The sequence below is a fragment of the Hippoglossus hippoglossus genome, chromosome 8 (assembly GCF_009819705.1).
Source record: "Hippoglossus hippoglossus isolate fHipHip1 chromosome 8, fHipHip1.pri, whole genome shotgun sequence".
NCBI classification, from domain to species: domain Eukaryota; kingdom Metazoa; phylum Chordata; class Actinopteri; order Pleuronectiformes; family Pleuronectidae; genus Hippoglossus; species Hippoglossus hippoglossus.
In genome coordinates, this window is record NC_047158.1 from 6,817,427 (window position 1) to 6,840,188 (window position 22,762).

The window sequence follows — 22,762 nt, forward strand, 5'->3', positions numbered from 1 at the left end:
TTATGATTACTCCTCCCTTCAATATGGCACCTTACATCAGTTTTTCCAGGTTCTGTTTTGTGTTTTTTTGCAGGCAGCTCTGTGAGCAGCATTGTTATCAGATGTAGCCTATACACAACATTGTTTCCACTATGAATGGCAGCAGTAATGAACTGCCAGACCCGCAGAAGACATAACAATTCCCAGAATGCCTGAAATGCTGCTATTTTCCGCAGTCTGTGTGTCACGGTTAAAGGGTCGCGCCACAAAAAACCCCGCTTGCGAGCAGATTCCCTCACATCCACTGTCGCTGCCGATCAGAGGGAGGCAGGAACCAATGCAACTTGCCCATCACCCCGACCCGACCACTAGATTAGAGGCTTGAGGACAAGAATCCAACAGTACTTTGTTTTGATGAACTTGAGTTGTAGACAAAAGCAAAGTCGAACAATGCAGCCGAGCAGCAGGGGACATTTTTGAGGACAAAGCAGCGAATTCAAACACCGTCCTCCTGAAACCTGTCGTGTTTGGTGAACTTGTCAGCCACAGAGAGCAGTATTGATATTTAACTCCACCAAGGAGGATATGTCTTCATCTGTTTGTGAGGAAGATAACACAAAAACAACAGAACAGATTTCAACAAAACATGGGGGAAGATGAAACCCATTCATTTTGATGCAGATCTGGATCAAGAGGTGGATTTTCCCAGGGGTTTATGCTGCGTTCCATTGTACTCGTGACCCGGAAAAGAACGCAGCATAATTCAAGGATCTTGATGAAAGAAATAATTTAACTGATTGAATTCAAGGTGGCTGTCGGGCCTTGGTTGAGGAATGGGCTCTACAGTGCCCTTCTAGTTCAACATATTATCATCAGTATAAAAAACGAGAGGTAACATCCATGTTAGTTTATTGTTTATTCAGTCTTTGACTCAGTTGGGTAGATTACTTACAGAATCTAAAATATATCTCTCAAAAAAATAATACTGTATGCTTCTTTTTTCTTGAAAGAGCGTGTTGTCTTCCTGTAAATCTCTCACATACAACATATATACACATGACATTTACACTTGCATACACAGTCGTAAAAAGCATCACATCTGAAAAGTGGATTCATCTCGACTTCTGAGGTTTTGCCAGCAAAAATACATCTGCATACATTCGAGACTCAAACTGTTCGGCCTGTTTCCGCTATTCAACTGAGCTCAGTGGTAATCACTCACATTTCTTTGCACTGATGTGAGAGTGTATGGCCCCTCTGAAATAAGAAACCAAACCCAGACAGACAGAGCACTCATGTGATTCCAAACCCACTTTGATCAAGCTTTACTTGTCAGTTGTGAAGATGGTGCATTTAGTCAATTTATGGTGGCTGCTAATTATTACCGAAACCGATCATTCGATAATTCATGAAGGTTTTGTGAAATTTTTCTCAAGGTGGTGCAGTAAACATGATGAAGTTAAATGGTCCTAACTCTTTACATCGCTTTAAAATCCCCATGATTGTCATTAATGCAAATTCTGACCTAGATTAAAAGATACTGAAACCTACAAATATTTTAAAATCAAAATAACTACATTTCCAATGTTTCTACTTGGATGCATTGTCATGAAATTACAGTAAAATTGACATCAAGTTTGTCGAATTAATATGCATAAAAATACCAAAGGATCAAATAATGAAATTAGAGGAAAAATTTGATTCTGTTCGCTGTAATTCAAGTGTCAGTATGTGACCTACTGATTAAGTATTAGTTGAATTTTTGGTAAAAAAGCAACGTGGACATGTCTTAAAATGGGCACCACCTTTTCCACATTTCACACCACTCATCATTTGACATAGTGCTGTTTTGACTCCCAGTCTTAAATAAATAGTGAGCATCAGGACTTTGAACTGAAGCTAAATAATGATTAACTGAGTCAAAATATGTGATTTTCCTTAGAAATGGGGGCAGCAGATACTGTAGCGCTTAAAGTAAACACACGGTTTCAGTTGAAAACAAACACTTACTTCCTACCGGCTGATTGCAGATACACATAAGTGATGGTGGAGCTTTGAAGCGTAAAGTCAGTTGTTGGACACTGTTTCATACCACAGTCCTAGATGCAAAATATTCCTGGTTTGTGAGTATGTGTAAATGTAAAATTACATTATAATCTTAATAATAACTGCACATGTCTATGACAAGCTTTAAATGACTGTCCAATCCTTTGCATTTTACAGTCAAAGCCAGTTGTTTGTAAAGTTCAACCTTTTACTTATATAAGTGATTATCATTGACTGTTAGATAGGGATTTACCAGTGTCTTAACCTTAAGCCCCACATCGCTGGTGTATCTGTTCACAGGATGACTCATAAACTGGCCCTTTCATTCAGAAACCAAATAAAAAATTAACTAAATGCGCAGACCTCATAATGCAAGAACAACATTTTATTGTTCTTTTTTTTTTTGCCAAAAAAACGTGCAGATAACCTTGATGCATCTGAGCAGCATTTACAGATCAAACTCTACTTCTGTGTCATACACGCTGTTTGCAGGTGCTTGGCAGGTGAGTCATTCATACTTAAGTGAAGGTTGTTGTTTTCTTTTGATGGTGCCTTTGGAGCGACCCAAGCAGGCTACACATTTCCACCTGGACAAAACCTCCCAACCACTCATAAGTGGGCATGCGATTTTGGGAATGTACATTCCACCTCCTCCTCGGGGTCTTCTCTGTGACCCCGTGCGGACTTGACTGACCCAATGTGACACCGCATGCGTAACTCCAGCAGATGCGAAACACATCTCAACAAATCACACACTGAGCTGAGGCTCTCCGCTCGGATTAATGAGTGGATTTCTTTTTTTTAAATGAGTTGATTTGAACTGCGTGTGGTTAACAGGTGATGTGATTTCAGCAGAGAGGTATACCGGTTATGTCTGAAACCTGAATGCAAGCTTTATATGAGCATTTCATGTGTTGCTTCGAAGTGGTGTGGGTGTGTACACTATTTATTTCATAACGTGGAGCTTCACATATACAATAATAATCTCTCTATGCCTGTGAGTGGATCAAAACCTCAGAACTCAAATCTATAAAAAAAAAAAAATGAGAACATGTCTTCAAACCAGCGCCTACTTATAGCTACAGGGTAGTGCTGGTATCAATAAAGAAGATACAATATCTTGAAGAGTCCATGAACAATTGTACTTCACCTTTGAAACGTAAAGAGCATTTGCACTGATAATGAGGAATCACTCTCCACGCATTTAAGTAAAAAGGAAAATTCAGCTCTGCAAAGGTAGAACTGTCTTTTCATTCAAGTGATCAAGGCCTGTAGCTTCAGGGCAGTAGACAGAGCTCTTCACCGGCAGCGCCGAGCGTTGCTTTGCAATGTTGACACACAACACAAGTTCATTAGCTGGGGTGAGTTGCTGATATACCAGCCGCCATCCGTCACTGCAGAGTTTTCTCTTCAGAAACCAAATTTGGCGTCACTTCATAATTTAAGTTTATAGCTTTACTGCTTCTGCTTGTGTGTGTGGGGGGGTGGTGGTAGCTTCATGCTGGAGGGAAACACTAAAGACATTTAAAAATATATTGTATCTGATAGCATATTGTCACTTAACAGTGAAATTGCATTAGCATCATGCATTAGCCACACTTGCACGCTGTCAGCAGGAAAACAACTTAACACAAAAAAACACCCAGTGCAGAGGTATAGTGATTGGGAGTCCCTTGCTAACAGGATACTTTGCCAGCGTTATTGGCTGATTCTGCCAAATTTACTGCCCTGAAACTAGAAGCTAGAATATCTTAGTGGAGAGCTTCGCTCTGTGACAAGAAATAACAGCACTTAGTGGTTTTTTGCTTGGATTGTCCTCTCACTGCAGAGGAGGATATATATCAGATCAAGTTTTGGAAGGTGACAGGAAATCCCACAGTCAGCTAGGTCGCTCTTAACACAGTCCAGAGCAGTGAGGGAGAGCAGTCAGATACTGGCTCTGTAGGGGAAGGTGGGGGTTAAGTGCCGGCTAGGCCATGAGGTGGAAGTGGGAGGGAATTGGGAGGGTGCGTCAATGATCTCCCAGTGGGTGACCTCACGTCACCACTTGCTGCACGTTTGAGCGTTCGTGAGGGCAAGAGCGGCCTCCACAGTGCAGCCTCCTGAGCAGCCGCTGGAGCTTGTTGGAAAAGTTTTTGTTCATCTGCCTGTACATGAGAGGCATCGCAAAACTGCTTGAGAATGCCAGCAGTTTAGACACACATCTCAAGAAGTAATAGGTAGGTAAGTAGTGTGCATTGCTAACGTACCCCGGCGCACCAGCTACAGTGTGTACCAACAGGGTCATGTAGTATGGGGTCCACAGTACAAACTGCACACAGACTGAGGCTAGCAGCAGCCTGTGGATAGAAGGGTCCAAGCGAGCGGAGTCCTGATCCAGAGGCGTTGTCTCTTTTCTAATGCGCAAAATGAGCACAAAGGCATAGAGAACGGCCACAGCCGGAACCACGTAGCCGATGAACATCATGATGGCGTCTGCCGCCTCCTTGTTCTGCATTTTCGAGCACTCAACCATCTTGGTGGAGATGTGGTTGCACACGTAAAAGAGCAGCGAAGAGAAGCTGGTGAGCACTGCACCGCCCCAGATGAACCCACACACATGTTTAGTGTTATACACACTGGACATGTACGTGCGAGGCAACGCTCGCTCTATATAGTAGTCCAGACTGAGCAGCGTGGTGGAATACATGATTACCAGTGACGAGATGTTGAAGAGGATGAGCAGGGTGATGTAGACCTCGTTGTTGTACTCCCATATGTGCCAGCGGGTGAAGGTGGAGCTCAGCAGCTCCACGGGCGCCACCAGGTTGAGCACGATGCCCGCGATGGCCATGTTGACGAAATACACATCTGGCATAGTCATTGACACCTTGTTGGAGAGGTTGACCACGACCAGCAGCACATTGTAGCACAGCCCCAGTGGAAAGCACACCAGGAGGTAGATGAGGGAGAAGACTGACAAGATGAGGCCAAAGTCCTGGCAGAGGCGGAAGTCCACGCTGGTGTCCGTCTCATTGTAAACCATGCACATCCACATCGCTGGGCTCTGACACAGGTCAAGCACTCAACAGGTCGACTGCAGGCAGAGAGTTGGGAAGAAAAGAGTTAATGGTAAATATCAGTGTTAGCAGTAATATTCATATAAACCATATCGATTTTTCACTACAGACGATGAAACAATAACTTGTGTGGGATGACTTTTACTTCCGTATCGTGTTCAGACAAAAATGATATGTGGATGTGATCACCGAGCAGTTTCATAGCTAATTTCCCTTTGTAAAAACAACAAAATACGTGCAGAACATGAAACCATGTATTCATGTCATTGTTCCTGTAATGTAAGTGGATAAGACAAATATCACAATTATAAAATGACAAAAGTCCCATTTGTGAGCTCCCGTTTACATAGGTTTGATTAATTATTGATGTATTCTATGTAAAGGTCTGTTTGTGTTCTGTGCTTTGCTCGGCTGCAGAACTCAACCCTCTCTGTTGTTGGTTTCTGTGCTCGCCAGGAGAGCAAGCAGGGCCTTGACACAAAAACACGGCGCAGCTATTATGCCCTGGGTAACGCTGTTAATTTCACTTCAGTGCATCTGACTGGCTGAGTACGAAGCCCTCACAATGTAGCTGCCGCAATGTTTCGGCTGCGAGCTCGCCCTCAAAACCCACTTTTTCTTCTCTTTGAGAGCCACACTGGCCGCAGCAAATGAGGCCCTTGTTCTGATGGAAGAATACAACACTGGGTTTGTTTGACGCCCCTGCAACATTTTTCGCTCTTTCTCCCTCTCAGCCGCAGTCACATGCAGGGGCCTCTGCTGCCTGTGCGAGAGCTGCCTTTGTGCTCTGCACATGGTCAAGCAGCGAGATTAAGAGGAACACCAGCTTTGGAGCTCCTGCTCTTGAGTAAAGCATTTGCACCCTCTGTTCAGGTTACTGCCAAGTTGACTTGGGTGGGGGGGGGCACATGATGATGGGTAGATTTATAAAGAGTGAAATGTGAAGCAGGCTCTCGGGAAGGGTGGGTGAGGGCCGAGTCGAGGGGTTGGAGTTCAGGGCAAGGTCAAAGAAATGACCACGCACACGTCAGGAGCCTTTGTGTGTCAAGACTGCTGAGGCAGCGAGTTTTAAAACAGTTATGTAACGCTCCCTTTGCATTATTAACTCAGGTCATTTTTAATACATTTATCAAACACGCTTTGGACAAGGAAACGGAAGATCATAAGGCTATCGCAGCATTGCAGTGATAAGTTCACAAACGTTCACTGTATTTTATTTCCTCAGTGATACTTTTCCACATTTGGCTTCATTCTCCAAAACTGTTTCAAAAAGAACAATTCTCACAAGAGCTGAAGAGAAACAAAAGGTTACACACACACAAAAAAAAAGATGTGTCAAACTTTGTACAATTCTCTGGAAATACCTCCCCTGAAATGAAAGAAACAAAAAAAGGGAGGGAAGACAGATTAGTTCTCGGGAGGATGAGTAACATTGCCAGTAAAGGGGAAACGTTCCTCCGTTTACTTACGTAACTTCACTACAGAGGGGCTGTTTTGGCCTTAAGCCGCAGACACAGACGCACACAGACACACAGGGGCTCAGTCCCTCCTCTATACTACTCCAACTGGCTGTAATGAGACTGTAGTGCTGGAGGCTGGAGCTCAGAGGGGGACTGGAACAGGATCAGGAGGAAGGAAGTGTAGAGTTACTCAAAAGAAACAACAACAACAAAAAAAACTATCATTCCCAGAACAGGAGCCCTGGTCAGGCCTGTTGTAAACATGGTTCTCTAACACCAGCAGTGACTCATTGACTTAAACAGAACCTGACAGAAGCCCATCATTAGCCCTGCTCCTCTCCCTTAGATTGTTTTCTGATTGTATGTCCCCCCCCCCCCCCTTCACCTCTTCAACAACCTTTCCTCACTTAAAAGAGAAAATGACTTAAAGACAGGTCGGGGATTATTAAAGAGATCTCGCTGCTTTGCGGCTGGCTGTCCCCATTCATTAGCACCTGCTGTATACAGACATTTCTTCCACCCTTTCATTATCACGTTGGCTCGCTCTGCAGCTTCCGACAGCTGAGTGGAACCTCATAATTCTGCATATAAAAGGAGTTTATATAGATGTGTTTTGGTGTGTGCCAGTGTTTAATTACTGTTACGCTGCTGGCCTTGTCTCTGAACAAGCAGATGCGCAGCAAACACAACTTCACATCGAGTACAGACACTTGCTCGTGAGTCTTGAGTTGGATGGAATAGTTCCTTTTTCCTGCGTCTCCATGGAAAAGATTTGCCCAGTATCTGATTCAGTCCATTCCGATATTAACCAAATTAAGACTAAGAATAGTATGAAGAAGACACTGACGTAAAAACCTTTACACAAACAAGGTCATAAGCAAACATTTGACTACAAGGCATACCTCAGCAAACACCATATCTTGCCATGTTAAAAACTCCCGTATTTGTCTGTTTCTCCAGATCTGCTATAAAATTTTATGGATTCTTTCTTGGGCCGTGCTCCACCCCTACATAAACTTTTATGGAAATTGTTTAAGTAGTTTTTGAGAAAGCCAGCTAACAAACAAACACACAAACGCCGATGAAAACATATCGTCCTTTGCAGAGGTAATCAAGACATGTTGTTGGTACAAAAATTGTAGGTATGCTACTTGTTTTTGATATAATGAATTTTTTTTTTTTGAAGGGCACAAAACATCGCAATGGCAATATTTTCAAAAAGGTCAGGGTAATGTCGGACATATGACGTAGTGGACGTAATGTCGATCTGAGTCATAATCAGAATATTCTAATGGAAACTCATGCAAACATCATAATCAGAGTAACAGTCGGATTATTGGTGTCAATAAGCATGTATCAATGAAAAAACAGTGATGGCTTTGTTATACAGAAAGGACTGAAGGTAAACAGTCAAAATTAAGGTTTCCTACATTTTTGACTGGAAGTGACAGAAATTACATATTATTTACACCTATTTTATTTCAAGGAGACCCATCGGGCCCTTTTGCTTAAAAATAATAACCCCCTCGACTTCACCCATTAAACAAAGACAAACAAGTCAAGGCATGGTTGCTACTTTGCTTTAATCAACACTTATTAAATGTTTCAGAACTGGTTTTTCATGCTGATCTTGTAAACAACCAGTACTAACTGTGAACTGTCTGCCTCAGATTTACTCTGGGGGCGACTTCTACTCGGCTGTTGTGAAAGTCATGGCACTTTTAGCTATGCACATATTGCCAGCAGCCTGTGATAATGAAATCTCTAGTTTTCCACTAAGCCGAGGGAGAAAAAAAACACAGGAGAGGTGAAAGAAAGAAAATGTCTACCCCTGACTTTGAGGCACCACACACGCACACACACTCACACGGCATGAGCGATGTCAGTTTTAATTCAAGGTAATGAGCACCATTACATTTCTAAAATCCAAGACAACAGAGGGAGGTGACGTTGTAATGGTGGTGAGAAGGTCACAGAAAACCCTGCTAACGTACAGGAAAAACCACAGGCAGGGTTTTGAAAGGTTATAACAGGATGTGTAACAACAGATGTATAAGGAATATGTAGATGTGGTAGTTGTGTCTCTTTTAAAGTACATAAATTAGTTTTCATGTACAATCTTTACTGTAATAACTGCAAAACAACTCTTGATTATTAGTCCGTTACTGAAGTTATGATCTATTGTAACACGATAATAAAAATTTAATTAATCGAATGACATTCTCTTGTTGGATTGTTTTTGGTCATTGTTTAAGTCTCATTTATGCTCCCTTTACGTATAAAAAGAGATGCATCCGTTTCTAACGATGTAACCATCACAGCCCACACACTGCCATGCGTCCTGGTGTGGTTGTTGAGCAATACACCTGCTAGAGGGCAGCGCAGAGTCACCAGTTTCTGACAACAACAGACACATCATATTGACGTCTGCTGTTTCTTGTCAACTCCCAAAGTCTCTGCTCAAAAGGTTCGGCCATTGTTATCTTTCGTCTTCCTCGAGTCCTGTAGATGTCTCACTTACAATGCTGGCTACACTGCCCCCTCACAATTTGTGGTGGTACTGCTCCGTTTCGTTCTGTTAGCTTTCAGAAGACGTGCACAAAAATGGAAGAAATGAACATTGAGCAGGGATAGAAAGCTCTGTCTGTTTCCTTGTATATATATATACATATATATATATATATATATATATATATATATATATATATGTACATATCTTCCTTTACTCTCAATTAATAAGGCAGATACCCATAGCTACAAGAAAGCTAACGATTTACTGTATGGCGTCTTTTATAAAGTATCTATACGCATCTATTTCTGCCAGTGTGTATTTGAGAAAGTAAATCCAGGAGAAAGACCGGGCCGCTTCTCATTTTGCAAGCTGCACCTCATAAAAGTGCAACACGTAAAACTACATAAGGAAAAATCTTTGTGTTCTTCTTCTCGCCCTTGACTTTGACAGCTGTCGCAGACTAGGTTAAACCCTGTCTGAACTTTTTGCCCCATTTCATGCCAGAGGTAGTTAACTTGAATACTCCCAGAGGGGGAGGCCCTGCTTCAGCATGCTTCAGCCCCACCAGACAACACCATCGCGTAAAAGAGTGACGCCCACATGCCTGACGTCTCAGCGTTTTGCGGCCAGATCTCGCGGGCTGATGGGAGTAGTGTGACATGCATGGCCCACACCCCTCATATATCCTTACTGGAATTTACAGGCGCTTCTCAGAAAGTACTGAGTGATGTCACATGATTCGCTGCTCATGTCTGCTGCAGTGTGCAGCGGAGCAGCAGCGAGGAGCACAACTGGGAGAAAATAAGATCACGCTGCTCACATGCTGGGACTGTTTATCATCTTATAATTTAAAAAACACGTAACTGCTTTCATCCTGGGAGGCCAAAACCACGTTAAACTTTAAAATAAAGCCCTAAATCTCTCCTGGTTTTAGTGATTCTCTCAGCTGCCTATTACTCTTGGAATTATCAATTAATGAGGCATCTGGCTTCAGGTGAACGCTAACGCAAAACATTTAGCAAATTAAAAATTCTAAGCTCTCAGGGGTTATTAAAATACTGACTCCGTTTCTGAGGAGAAACTCACAGGAATCTGTTTGTGTGCAGGACAGGTTAGCTACTTTCTGGTGAGTGGCGTTCCTTGCAAACCACAGATCTTGTGCACACATAGAGGGACACTTCACAGACAGACCTAACAAATTGTCATGAGAAAACCAGTATTTCCTGAGTGTGGTAGTCTCTAGTTCAAGCACGAGTCACGACCAGTGTCGACGGCCCACCTCGGCTTCCTTCCGGCAACACACTGAACTGTCACAGTTCTTCGGCACAAGTCAGAGTTCAATGGTCAGCACAAAGCAGGGCTTACTGTCATTGAGCACACACACACACACACACACACACACACACACCCTTGTCCCCTTCGGTCACATGGACGGAGCTGACGACAACAAGTGCAAAGCCCGCAGCTCAAGAAGCATTTAATTTGGCGAGGGGTGTGTACTTAAAATAGAATTCAGTCATAGTCAGTAAGGGTATAACGTCATTTATAAAAGATCACTTCCATGTTATCAGAGTCATTACTGATACTGCCCTGTATGCATCATCTTTAGCCAGAATCTGAATTATAACATTTGTACATTAACATTTGTATTAAATAGTGACATTAAAAGCTTTAAATATAATAAAACTTTGAATTAAGAGGCTGGTATTGGTATTATGCTGATATTCATATATCTATAAAACAGTTACTAATCACTTACTAATGTACTGGAAGTTAAGTCAGTGTATTAGCACATGTACAGATCCAGTAAAGTGTCAACATCTTGCAGTGTACCAGTTAGAAACATCACATGTGGTTAGATAAACAAACTCACTGTGGTGACATCCCATTAGCTGTGGCTTCCACTGGGCTATTATTCATATAAAAGAGAAGTCTCACACGACCTTAAACCATTTATTTTAATTTCTGAGAAGGGAAATCAAAGGATTTCACTTGACAGGACTCTGGGTTGACCTGACCCAACTTTTCTTTCTTTTTATTCTATTCCCAGCTCTAGAGAAAACTGACCCCGTGAGAAACACGTCAGGAAGTTAAAACCCTGGAGGTTAAGAAAACAAACCCTCAGGGTCTCTTGACAGCATCTGAAGTATTCGTATTAGTGGTAGTCCTTATTATCGTGGACAGTGGGGTCTCTCCATCACACTTGACTGAGCACATCAGAGCGGGGATAGCTGTCAGGGCTTCACCACCATTCTTCCGTTAGTGGCACAAATAAAGCTGCTCGGTCATCACATTCACCTTTTCTATCGCTGCGAACGTGGGCATTCGGAGGCAAAACTTGGCACTTTTTACGCACGGGAATAGTGGGAAAAATAACGCAAACCAAACTCACCAGAAACGTACGGACTTGGCTCGGTGACAAACCTACGGAGGCATCAGGTTCGGATGAAGCGCTTCCACTCGCGTCTCTCGCTCGTTTCCTTCCGAAAACGCACATCCTGGAGAATGAGAAATTGCGCGCCTCGGCTCCTCGTCGCCTCCAAACCACGGCGAGTTCCACGAAGCGGGTCCGTCTCACCGCATTTCCGAGCACTTCGCTCGTCAACTTTCCGGCGGACGAGGCTCGTTGTGAAAAGGAGGCAGAGCCGCGGCAGACTTTACTACTGCTGGAGCCCGACACTGTGTACACACGTGACCCTCCCCCACCGTCTCCTCTCTCCGCTGCACGGTCCTCTGCTGTGATTGGGCCAGGGGCCGGGAGGTGGGGACCGAGGAGGGAGACCGACTTCCCCCCCCCCACACACACTCACACACGCACACACACGTACACGCACACACTGGACCCCTGCAAACTTTTCATATGCTGCAGCACATCAGGGGATTTTCCTGGTAAAGTAGACACAGATATCACCGTCATATCAAAGGCAATTTTGTTGTACCCACTATTTACTGTATGTTACAACTAATCATGTAAGCAATACATTTTTTAAATGTATTCTTTAAAAAAGAAAATCCCCTTACAGATCAAAGGCCGTATGAATTTAGATGGACGATGCATCTCCACTTCATCCCACTATCCAGAAGGTCCCACCAATACACCCAATTGACCAATCGTCAATCTTGACAATCGTAACGTTTTATACATCAGTGTGATAAGGACAATCTAAACAAAAATTTCTATTGTAAAAAAATAAGAAAAATATCCCCTTACATGTCATGTTGCAGTGTCGTATTCTGCTTCGCCTAACTTCAAAGAAGCAACCTCACCCTAAAGCTTATAGTTGCTTCTTTGTGAATGTGCAAACGGACAGCTGCAGACATCAGAGATGTTGTTGTTATTAGGCTGGAGTTATACTTACCCAATTGACCACTGGGGGAGGTACATTTCGTAATCTCTGTGCAAACGTCCGTGTAGGCCTACCCACCAAGTTCCCATTACCCTATCTATGCCTAACCCTAACCTTATCAGTTATCTCTGTCATTCTAAAGGGGGCGGCAAACTCTGCGAGAACTTCTTGTCACTTGATTGAATAGTTTCTGAAGCCCTCCTTTCCTGCCGTTGGGTTAGGTTTTGCTTGAGCATCTTTGTCAGAAAATGTTGGTGTTATTACACTTTTAAATGATACCCTAAGACGGCTGCCATTCTCTCTGGCCTTCCAGTGAGGCGGATCAACTTGAGTTAACACTTGATTCCCATTATGGTCAAACAAACCACTTTTTAGTCTTTTATTGCTCAACCTGCCCTTTAGGCCAGCGTATGCTAGACCTAGACCTAGAACTTTAACCCTGCATGTAAAAAGAGTGCCCTTGTCAAAGCACCCAATAAAATACATGCAAGTGCACATTCCTGGTGGATTATCATCGACGCTATATATTTCTACTTTTTAATTCAACTGTTGGAATGAAAGTCAAAATAACTACCACCATTTTTTTTCCTTTTACAGCTTGGGAAAGAACAGGGTTTTTCCTTGGCTGTAAAGTAGGTCTTAGAGTGCAGTATTTTGTGACAGATTTACCTTCCAACTCGTGCGTTTATTGCTCTACCTGCCTCCCCCCCTCGATTCATATTTCGTCTCACGAGTGCCTGAAACAAGTCACCCCCAGCAAAGCAAACCCCTTGTTTTAATGCAGTTTGATACTGTTTGGTCTGAACGCCTGCTAACCTAACCAAAGACATACCGCAAAACCACAAAGGGCAGCTCTACAAGAAACACATTTAGAGGTCTTTTGAGTCACTCCACCTAATTAGAGATATGGACGACATCTCAGCCTCTAATCTATGTTGATTTCTGTGGTCTTCTTGGACAAACAAAGCCTGTGTCCCTCAAAGTGAAAGAATAAGATTATTGTTCCTGTCTGCGGAAACATTAATACTTTGTACAATAGCAGAGTATTGTTGACTTTCTGCTTTCATGTTCATGGGAAAACGAGGAAAAGTTTGTAATGCAGCATGGCTGATAAGGACATAATACAAATTGCTTGTTCGGATGATGAAATGCCTTTGTGTTGTTCTGTTGCAGTCTGTAATAATGCTGCTGAAGTTTGTTAAGAAGATTAAGGATTAGGGTGTACGCTAAATTCTTCACAGTTTATAATATTCCGACATAATCCTGACACGGAGAAGTGTGTGGTACAGCAGATGATTAAAAGCATTTAATGCCTCTTGTTTGAACAGAAGCTAATTTCCCCACCGACTCCTCCGACACAGATAATGAGGCAAGTTAGTTAATCACTCGAGTGGTTTTTATCGCACCACCTAGTGAGTTTTATGACTAAATACTCACATTAATTATCCTGTTTCTTGCTTCGCTGGTTATACATTATGCATCGTATATATATATTGTAAACCTGGGATCATTTTGCATTCTAACAACCAAAATAAATCACAATAACTTGGTGGTCCCATAGCAATATATAATCCTTAAAGTTCAGCATTGCCATGATTCAATACGCAACTTTATAGGTGCTGATGATGAGTCAAGCAAGTAAATATCATGTTCATTTATTTATGGTATTGTAGTTGGCACAGGAACTCTTTAAAACCGAAAGTTTCTATGCTTCATCCATGAGTCAGAGATAAGCACTGCACATGCAGCATGGCAGCATCAGGCCTTTATCAGGGCTTTGCTGTTAAAGATCCTGTCCCAGGACGTCCCTGAGGTGAAAGCTTGAAGTTCCACAGTGTTAACAGAACCTGGAGGCAAACGCTCAAAAAACCTCAACTCTTCATGCAAAGTCAGGATTAGTTCTTGGCCGACAATAAAAATGAAAAACAGTAGTGAAAGATAGTTGAAATGCACCGTTTGAAAACTAAATGCCTCTCTACGGCTCAGTGAGTGCACTCAGGCTTTGTAGAGGCTGAGGAGGAGTGTTGAACATAAGTCACATGCGCGTTTGAAAGAACTGAAGTAGAAATAAATCGGAATAATTCAAGAGTGGAATATTTCTCTGATCTTATATTTAAGAGTAACCACAGTTGTGCTCAGTCTAATGGGCCTCTGTCAGTCAGAGATACTACAGTCTCCAGTCAGATGTGCAGTTTCAGAATATAATGTCCAATCTGATAACTGACCTGAAAGGAAACTATAAGTAAAACTGTTCTTTGGTCGATGAGAGATATGAATCTGAATGTGCATTTTCGAAAAAATCCAAAATTCCAAAATAATATCTCCAAAAAGCAAACATAATGAAAATTATTCATTTTTCCAGATAAACAACTACATGTTTCATAATGTCAGTTGCCACAACATGGAAGAAACGGGAGATCAGTGCAGTGGAAATATACACTCTTGCCTTTTGCATGTGCTATAGCAATCACTTATGTAAGAAGTAATACTACAACTCAGGAGTGAGTCTTAAATGTCAAGCACTGCACTTCCCAAAGCTGCATCAATTAACTGTTAAAGGATAATATTTACTGCAGAACATTCAAAGCAGATATTTTCACTCAATTATGCTGACAATGGTGAATGTGCCACGTACAATGCATGGATGATATGATTTAAAATGTCACTCAGTAAACATTAATGGACCAGTATGAAAGGTTTAGGAGTCTGCTCAGCACCCAATAAGAGGTTTAGAGAGTACGACCAGTGCTCCTTGGTACGCGTTGCCCTTTAAACCTTTCTTGGCTTTGACTGCAGCCCTGCCGCTTCGATGCAAGACAAAAGCCAGAATGCAGAAATGGAAGGTCTGACAAACTGGTGACAGTTTTTTTCTTTTTGACCAGATGGAAAATCACTACAGAGCAACTGACATATCTCTCTGAGTCCCCATGAAATGAAGAATCTTGTTGTTCCGGGCCAGCGAGCCTTTATCTCTCTACTTTATTTCTCCTTTCTAACTGTCACTGCTTATTGTGACGGAGATTTAATCTGCTCCTGTAATTACTTTGTTTGTCTTCCTTTGTTTACTCATCAGATAAAGTTCATCACCATTCAGAATTTGTTGTGCGGTATGAAGAATTAAGAGTGGTTGATAACGTGGGGACTGAACGTGTTGTGCACCCATGTGAAACACATTTTATCTACATTTTATCTAGTTTCTATCATGCAGTTACATTAAATGCCACATGAAATATGTTTTTTTTACACATAAAAATATTGCTTTTGTTGAGTTTGATTTTAATACATTATGATGGTTTAAAATACCCAAGCAACAGGAAACTGTCCTATCACTCACTATCAGTTAGAGTCTCAGTCTGAGTCACTTGTAAGCGATGGTTGGTGGTTAATGCAATAATCCCTCACATACACTCTTCAGAGTTCCACAACATTAGTCCGATTAATACTTCATATGCTTATGCATAGCTATTAGTTTATTTCATCTTGTATAACATGAGCTACAAGCTTTCTGAGAGTTGTTCCTCTTCCTGAAACATTATATGATTAAAATAAGATAATATCACCAGAACTATAGTCAGAGAGCCACTGTGTGGAGGGGTATGTCTGGAGAATTTGCTATTTTTAAGAGATAGATTGATGTATGTCATATCAATGTCACATCAACAGCAGAGATTGTTTTAATTGATATGTAGCATCTTTCAACATCTTTATTATGCTGGTTTTCATGGCAGCGTCTGTGATGTGCTCGTTCACTGTCGCAGGGGAGAAAGTTAGCCTATGTATTCGAGACCGTGGGTCTGACGACTAAATCACAGTTTATCCCCAATCAAGCTCTGAAATCTGTTCCTATTCTTGGAAGCCACTGTAAAGCTCCGGTCTGCATTTACTTTCCCTTTAAAGACTTTAGGTTTCAAGACGACCATATGGCTTGTTTACAAATGAAAGTGAGCGCTTGGCCTTAGTCGGCCCCGGATGTATGTCAGCCGTCTGCACAGTCACTTTGGCAGCAGATGGTCACAGACACGTAATGATAATGATTAAGCCACAGTGTCTGTGGGCAAAGGGACATTCTGAAGAATTTAATCGGACTGTGACCGTTTTTACTGTCGCCAAAGAGGATGTGAAAAAGCGGTGATGAATCTAAGTAGCACAGACACCTCTATGACTTTTTAGAATATGTTTTTCATGCACTCACACTCATACCGAGAGGCAGACACAGCAGTGAAGTGATTGCTGTGCACATGCCTTTAAGCTCAGAGGCCTGGGAGTGCACATTAAGCTCATTAAGTCTGCGGTGGAGATTACAGCGTGTTGACCAGGCACCGGCGCGCAGCGGCTGGGACGTCTCCTCATTTGCAGGGAGGAAGTGGAGAGATGCGGATTAGAGAAAAACGACTGACTCTTGCAAGTTTTTTTAATTAATAAAGTTCAACTCATTTAATGTAAAACACACAAGATTTAATGATGGAAGAGCCAACCTAAAACTCAATGTATAACTGCATACAACCCACACTACTTAAAACAAACTGGTGCAAAGAGGCGATAGAGCAGGAGAGCTCCTCTTCGATGCTCCGTGATAATCCAAAACAAGTTCATAACATAAAGATGAGTACAAAAAAACTAAAGCCTGTTTTTGTTTCGCCGTCTCGACTGATTCGGCGCCACACTGAGCACTGTCATCCTGTCATTCCTGGAAAAAGGCTTCCCATGTGAGATGATGTGTTTGTGTCACCAGGCTGTGGAGACAGTGTGTGTGGGTGTGTGTGTCATTCAGTGTTGTAACATAAATGTTTAGAATGTTGTTAGATATGTATATATATGATCTAAATTATGGTATTGCTGCAGAGGGGATGGACTATCAGTGGAGCCTGGATTAATATAACACGATGTAAGCTTGTCTCCTATAAGCTGGTTTCTGTGTGTGTTTCTCTACTGGGACAAATGATGCTTTGGAAAGATTTTTGATGATGAGTTTTGATATTCCACTCCCATCTGTCTGTCTGTCTGTCTGCGCCCCCCCCCAGGAGATTCATTAACCTTTGGGCTCGCAAGCTGAATAATATAATGTCATTGGCAGTTATGTTTTTCAGTCCTGGCCCACAGCCCTCCTCTTTGTTTATGCTGAAATGAGCAGTGTGACTTGGCAGAAGATGGCAAATGGCACATCTGCTAAACTGGATTAACTGCTTAAAGTCGAGCTAGTGCTGAAAAAGTATTGAAATGGATCCAAGAGTCATCTAATGTACATTGTATAGAAGGGTCTTGAGGTATGCACACACACACACACACACACACACACACACACACACACACACACACACACACACACACACACACAAGCCACAAACACAGGCTTATTAAAGCATAAATCAACGTTGACCCACCAACATGCACATATAATGATATCCTGCAGTACAAGGCTGCAGAGAGAGGCCTGCATAGCTTAGTGACATTCCTAGAGTAAGTGAAGAGGACAGTTAATGTTTTGGTTGGTGGGTGTGTTTTAAAAAAAAGGGGATGCCGGATACCTGAGGTGGTGTTCAAGTGCAGGGAGGAAAACACGCAGGCCCGCTCCTCTGCCGTCAGCTCGTCCCTGACGAAAGACTGAGCTCTGACCTCGGGTCAACCTCGTAATGTATCCGTCTCAAAAACATCCACCTCAGCCCTGTGTGCGTTAACGGTAGTTTTATGGCACGTTCCTTGCATTATCTTCATCCCCCATGGGAAATTTAACGTGTTGGCGTTTTGTCACAGAATAGGGGAGTCGGAATCGGGTCAGCTCGCATGAAGCTTTTAGTGTAAACACAATCCAGAAGATTGGGGCGAACTCCATTAGGAATGTGAGTAATTTTGCCCCAGAATCATGAGCTCCCTCTCCCTCACTGGCAAATTGATGATTACTGTGATTTCTTTTTTGCCGGGGGTGGATCATCTCAAAGCTTTGTCATCATCATTATGTGGAGTGTTGTGCAGCTCTCAGCCACGATTTGGGTTTTTTAAAATCCACTGTTCTGTGGTAACCAAAGATCTTTTCAGTGAAATGTGCAGGCAGGTCATACTGAGAGAACAAAAGAGAGAGAAAGAGTGAACAAACATCCAATAATAGTCATGTGTGACAGACACCTACAGAAAGACAGGGATGTACATGTATGTCAGTGATGTGTGTCACTGTTTGTACAGATACCAAATAACTAGAAAATCAAATGGATCAAATGGGTTAAGATCATTTTCAAAACCTGTTTGGTTTATGAAAAGTTGTCGGCACACACCTTGAACATGGGATGTTGTGAGTAACATTGTTACTATAATAGGGAACAATACAATGATTTTATTTCTGAATGCATGTAAACCCCATTATCATACATTTGGGCTAAATCACATAAAACTCCATAGTCCTTTTCAGCTTTCATTAGAGCTGTTGCTAGAGTCTGGAAAGGCCATGCAAATCCTCTTGCTCCTAATCTAGTTAAGAATTTATTCAGGAGTTTAAACACTTTAATTGTTTAACAGCCCTGTTTTGTCCTCATGACATTTCTCCACGTTTGTCATTGTTTCGTCGAGCGGGGCAGAGAAGATTGTCGCAGGGGACCCAGTGAGGGCCCCCAATGCTCCCACCTCATGGGCGCCCCCTGCACCATTCTGCCCCAGCCCTAAACCAAGATTATTCCGCTGTTTGGTTCTACCAGATGCGGCAGCGCCACTGTATGGGCACTGTCTGGCCCTGATGAGCAGATCTAAGAGGGATTAGTGGGCTGTTGTGGTGGATCGGCAAGAACAGTGGGAGGCTGTCCACACACAGCTGTGTGTTTGTGTGTTTCATAATGCTCTGGCCTCTGGCCTGTCTCTGGCTCCAACCCTCAACCACCTTTCCCTCCCACTGACCTCACAGTTCAGGGAACTCGTGGACTGCAGACAGCAGGAACTTGGAAATTTCTGGAATGGAATGAAAGCCGTCAAAGAAACATGAGTCTCCCTGAAGGACTGCGGGGGGGATAATCTCAAAGAGAGACTGTATCATCTGAAAATGTTGTCTTTTTTCAATGACCACAATTGTTTGTTTCTTGTCAAAAACTTTTCAGTCATTAATCACCAAACAATTTCAGAATGTCATTTATTGGGGAAAGATATAGGCCACTGCTCTGTCACTGCATTATTGAAAAAAACAATAGGTCACTGTTGGCAGAGATTAAGTAATCCTTCCATAAAAAGAGGAAACCTTTTTTAGGCTTGAGAAAGTGTCTATTGATGTCCTGGTACTCCCACTGGCTCAGACAATTGCTTCTGCGCAGGTGATGCTGCCAAGTTGTGTCCTTTCAGTGACTGCGGTCATATTTCAAGTCCCCTTAGCAGCCGCTGTTAGTTTCTATTTACAGAAAACAATCCCCATGGACAAACAGTTGCTGGAAAATGTCAGATGATGAATGTCTCATGGAAAGAGGTGTCTCAACACACCAGCATTAAAGAAAAAAAAACAACCCCTAGAGTCATATAGAAAATGTCGTCCTACATGTATTATAGGATCTGAAAGTGTTGGAAAGTACCATAATCCAAATGTGTCATGTCATCACAGAACGGTGGTAAAAACAGTTCTTTCAGTTATGTAGATGATTGGTGTTCTCGTGTGTGGTATGTGAAATGCAAACATATTAAGTTTTTTTCATCCAGCCTGAACGTAACTTTTCAACTTAACCAAATAAGGTTAAAAATGTGTGTATTAATTAAGGTCAAAGCCTCAGTAGCTCTGAGCAGAGATGCTGCTGCAAGATTTAAAGTTTATTTATATAGTGCGTTTCGCAAGAGAAGCAAGTCAAAGAGCTCTACATGAGATTTAAAAACATTTATGATGACAAGCAACATAAGACCATAAAAAAGCGTTGAGAAAGAAATTACAAAAGAGTCAAATAGATCATTTAAAATGAACCAAAAGGGAACACACCTCCACCAAGGCTAATGCCCGTTCTCCCCATGTCAAAGCAGTGCTTTATTATTAGCTGTGTGTTTTTCCTGCCACTGTTTTCACGATGAACTGTTTCTTTCCACTTCTCATAATAACATAGGCGATTTCTAACTTGGCATTTTGCTCCATTGAACGTATTTGCTGCATGTTTGCTCTCATGCTCGTGGTATCGTCCACAAAGTTGTTACCGTCCACATAGAGTCAGCTCGCATAGATTCAGCTGGAGTAAAGCACATACCCACAAGTGGCCTGCCCTGTAGTTTTATCTCATGCCAGAATTTGACTGCTTAGAACCTGTTGTGTGTACATCATACATTTAATGAATTTGGTGGAAAACGCTGCAGAGAAAGTGAAACAAATTTCCTTGGTGCAGCCCCATTTATTGGTTCCACCAAGATTTGTGGTAATCTGTCCAGTAGTTTTTGCGTAATCCTGCTAACTAACAGACGGAGCAAAATTATACCCTGCTCGCCGGACGAAATATACAAATCAACAGAATATCAAGAAAGCAAGTAAGATTGCAGTGCAAGAAATGTGTGATTATTTAATCTAATAAAAGGCCTCGACAAAAAGGAAAGTCTCATATTTTATTTTATATAACTACATGCCGTCATGACTCTCTAACATAGGATCGCTGATACGAAATCCAGCAGAAACATCAGTTCAAAGATGTCTGGTCTGTTTTTCTTTGCCAAACCCAGATTTTTGTTTTTCCACGTTCAGGCCTCATTGTTGTTTTCTTCACCCTTATTTGCTCAAAACACTTTTCCTCAAAGACTCTCCCAATAAATCGGAAAGTGGAGCGGTCAGGAGAAATTGCCGTCCTTCCAAACTTTTTTTTTTTCTCTCAAAGGCCTTAGAGCGCACACAACGTCAACGCAACAACTGTTTGGATTCTGTGTCTCTTTCCTCTCACTCTGTGTGTGTGTGTGTGTGTGTGTTTGATGTCGTGGTTTGGCTTTCCTCTAAAGCATTCATTTCAGAGCGGTTACTTTGGGCCTCATTTTGACTTGCTGGCTGTCTGCCTACACCCTGTGGCTTACCATCCACTACAACTGCCTGTGTGTGTGTGTGTGTGTGTGTACAGCATTTCTTTGGTGCACAAGTACTGTACATCCCACTGTAACTTATAAATATATATACTATAAGTTGTTCTATCGGCAGAAAAAGACTTGTTTAGTCTGGAAAGGTGAAGCATGAAGAAGAGCCCCTGCCACCCCTGCAGCCAGTGCAGCAACCAACCTCCAGTCAGCTGATGTTTTCTAACTCCACTCATCCTCCAGCAGCATGCAGTACATTGCAGTTGACTCATGAGCCTATTAATGGAAGGATGAAAGTGTACACATGATGAATTCTTTCTTTTAATGGATTCCATCATCTTTAATCAGTTAGAGTCCCATTCTGTGCAGACAGTTCATTGGAGAGCAGAGCTTATCTGCTCTCCAATCAGCTAGAGAAACTTCTGCTCTGCTGCACTTCCTCCATGCCTTCCAGGACCAGATAAACCTTTACAGAGGAAGTGTCTTGTAAAATGTTTTTTATCTGCAACAGGAAGGCCCGTATGGGGAAACTGTCAGTCTCTACTTTAATGTCCTGCACAGGATGTACACTTTATATTCATGACTTTAACAGAACTTTGGAGAAAATTGTTTTGCGATATTTTGCAAGTGCAGCAGATTAATCATTGGTTGTGCATCATCTGACATCTGTATTTTATGTTACTTGTTCCATGCCTATTGTAAACATGCCTGTTTGGAATGGGCTGTCTGCTTGGCCTGTGGTAATGGTAGTTGCAGCTTTCTTTCTGAGGGCACGATCACACATCCGTTAATGTAGCAGTGGCGTACCTTCGACTCTCATTCACCCACATTCTGTGCAAGTGAGGGTGGGTGAGTAAAACATTCACTTCCTGTAGCGAAGCACATCCACAGCGCGGCTTCGTGTGGAGTTGAACTTTTGTAGACTTTGACCGGCGATGTCTCAGCCACCAATGAATTGCAAAGGCGATTGTGTGATTGACTCCACTCGGCTGTCATTGGCATCACATCCTGCACTGCCCACATTCAGCAAGCGAAGATATGTAGTTTGCCTCGGCGGGCGATTATCATTTACCTGCATTCATGTACGTACGTGTAACCGTGCCTCAAACTGTATAAATGACCTGCAGTAATTGATCTGTGGTAAGTTAAGCTTGTCCACTGGACTCAATCTGCAGAACCCTGAACCTGCTGCACAAAGTGCTGTTCACATTTGTATTCAAAGTTTGGAGATGCTCGATTCAGTTTGCAGAACCAGGAACTGGAGAATTAGTTATTGTTGTCGTTATCGTTGTCATGAAGGCACTTAGGTTGATGAGCCCCAGACGCAACTGCTACAGAGCGCTGGTCGTCTGTTTATTTAAGTTT

The 22,762-nt window shown here is 42.4% G+C and overlaps 1 protein-coding gene across 1 annotated transcript; it reads right to left on the minus strand.

Annotated features, from left to right (window-relative positions):
• Positions 1–880: 880 nt before the first annotated feature.
• Positions 881–11,764, minus strand: gpr146 (G protein-coupled receptor 146). The gene is made up of 2 exons (XM_034593451.1): positions 11,449–11,764; positions 881–5,101 (listed from the first exon to the last, which is right to left on the minus strand). Exon 2 carries the CDS (start codon positions 5,060–5,062, stop codon positions 4,061–4,063), a length of 1,002 nt encoding a protein of 333 aa, XP_034449342.1. The 5' UTR covers positions 5,063–5,101; positions 11,449–11,764; the 3' UTR covers positions 881–4,060.
• Positions 11,765–22,762: the final 10,998 nt, after the last annotated feature.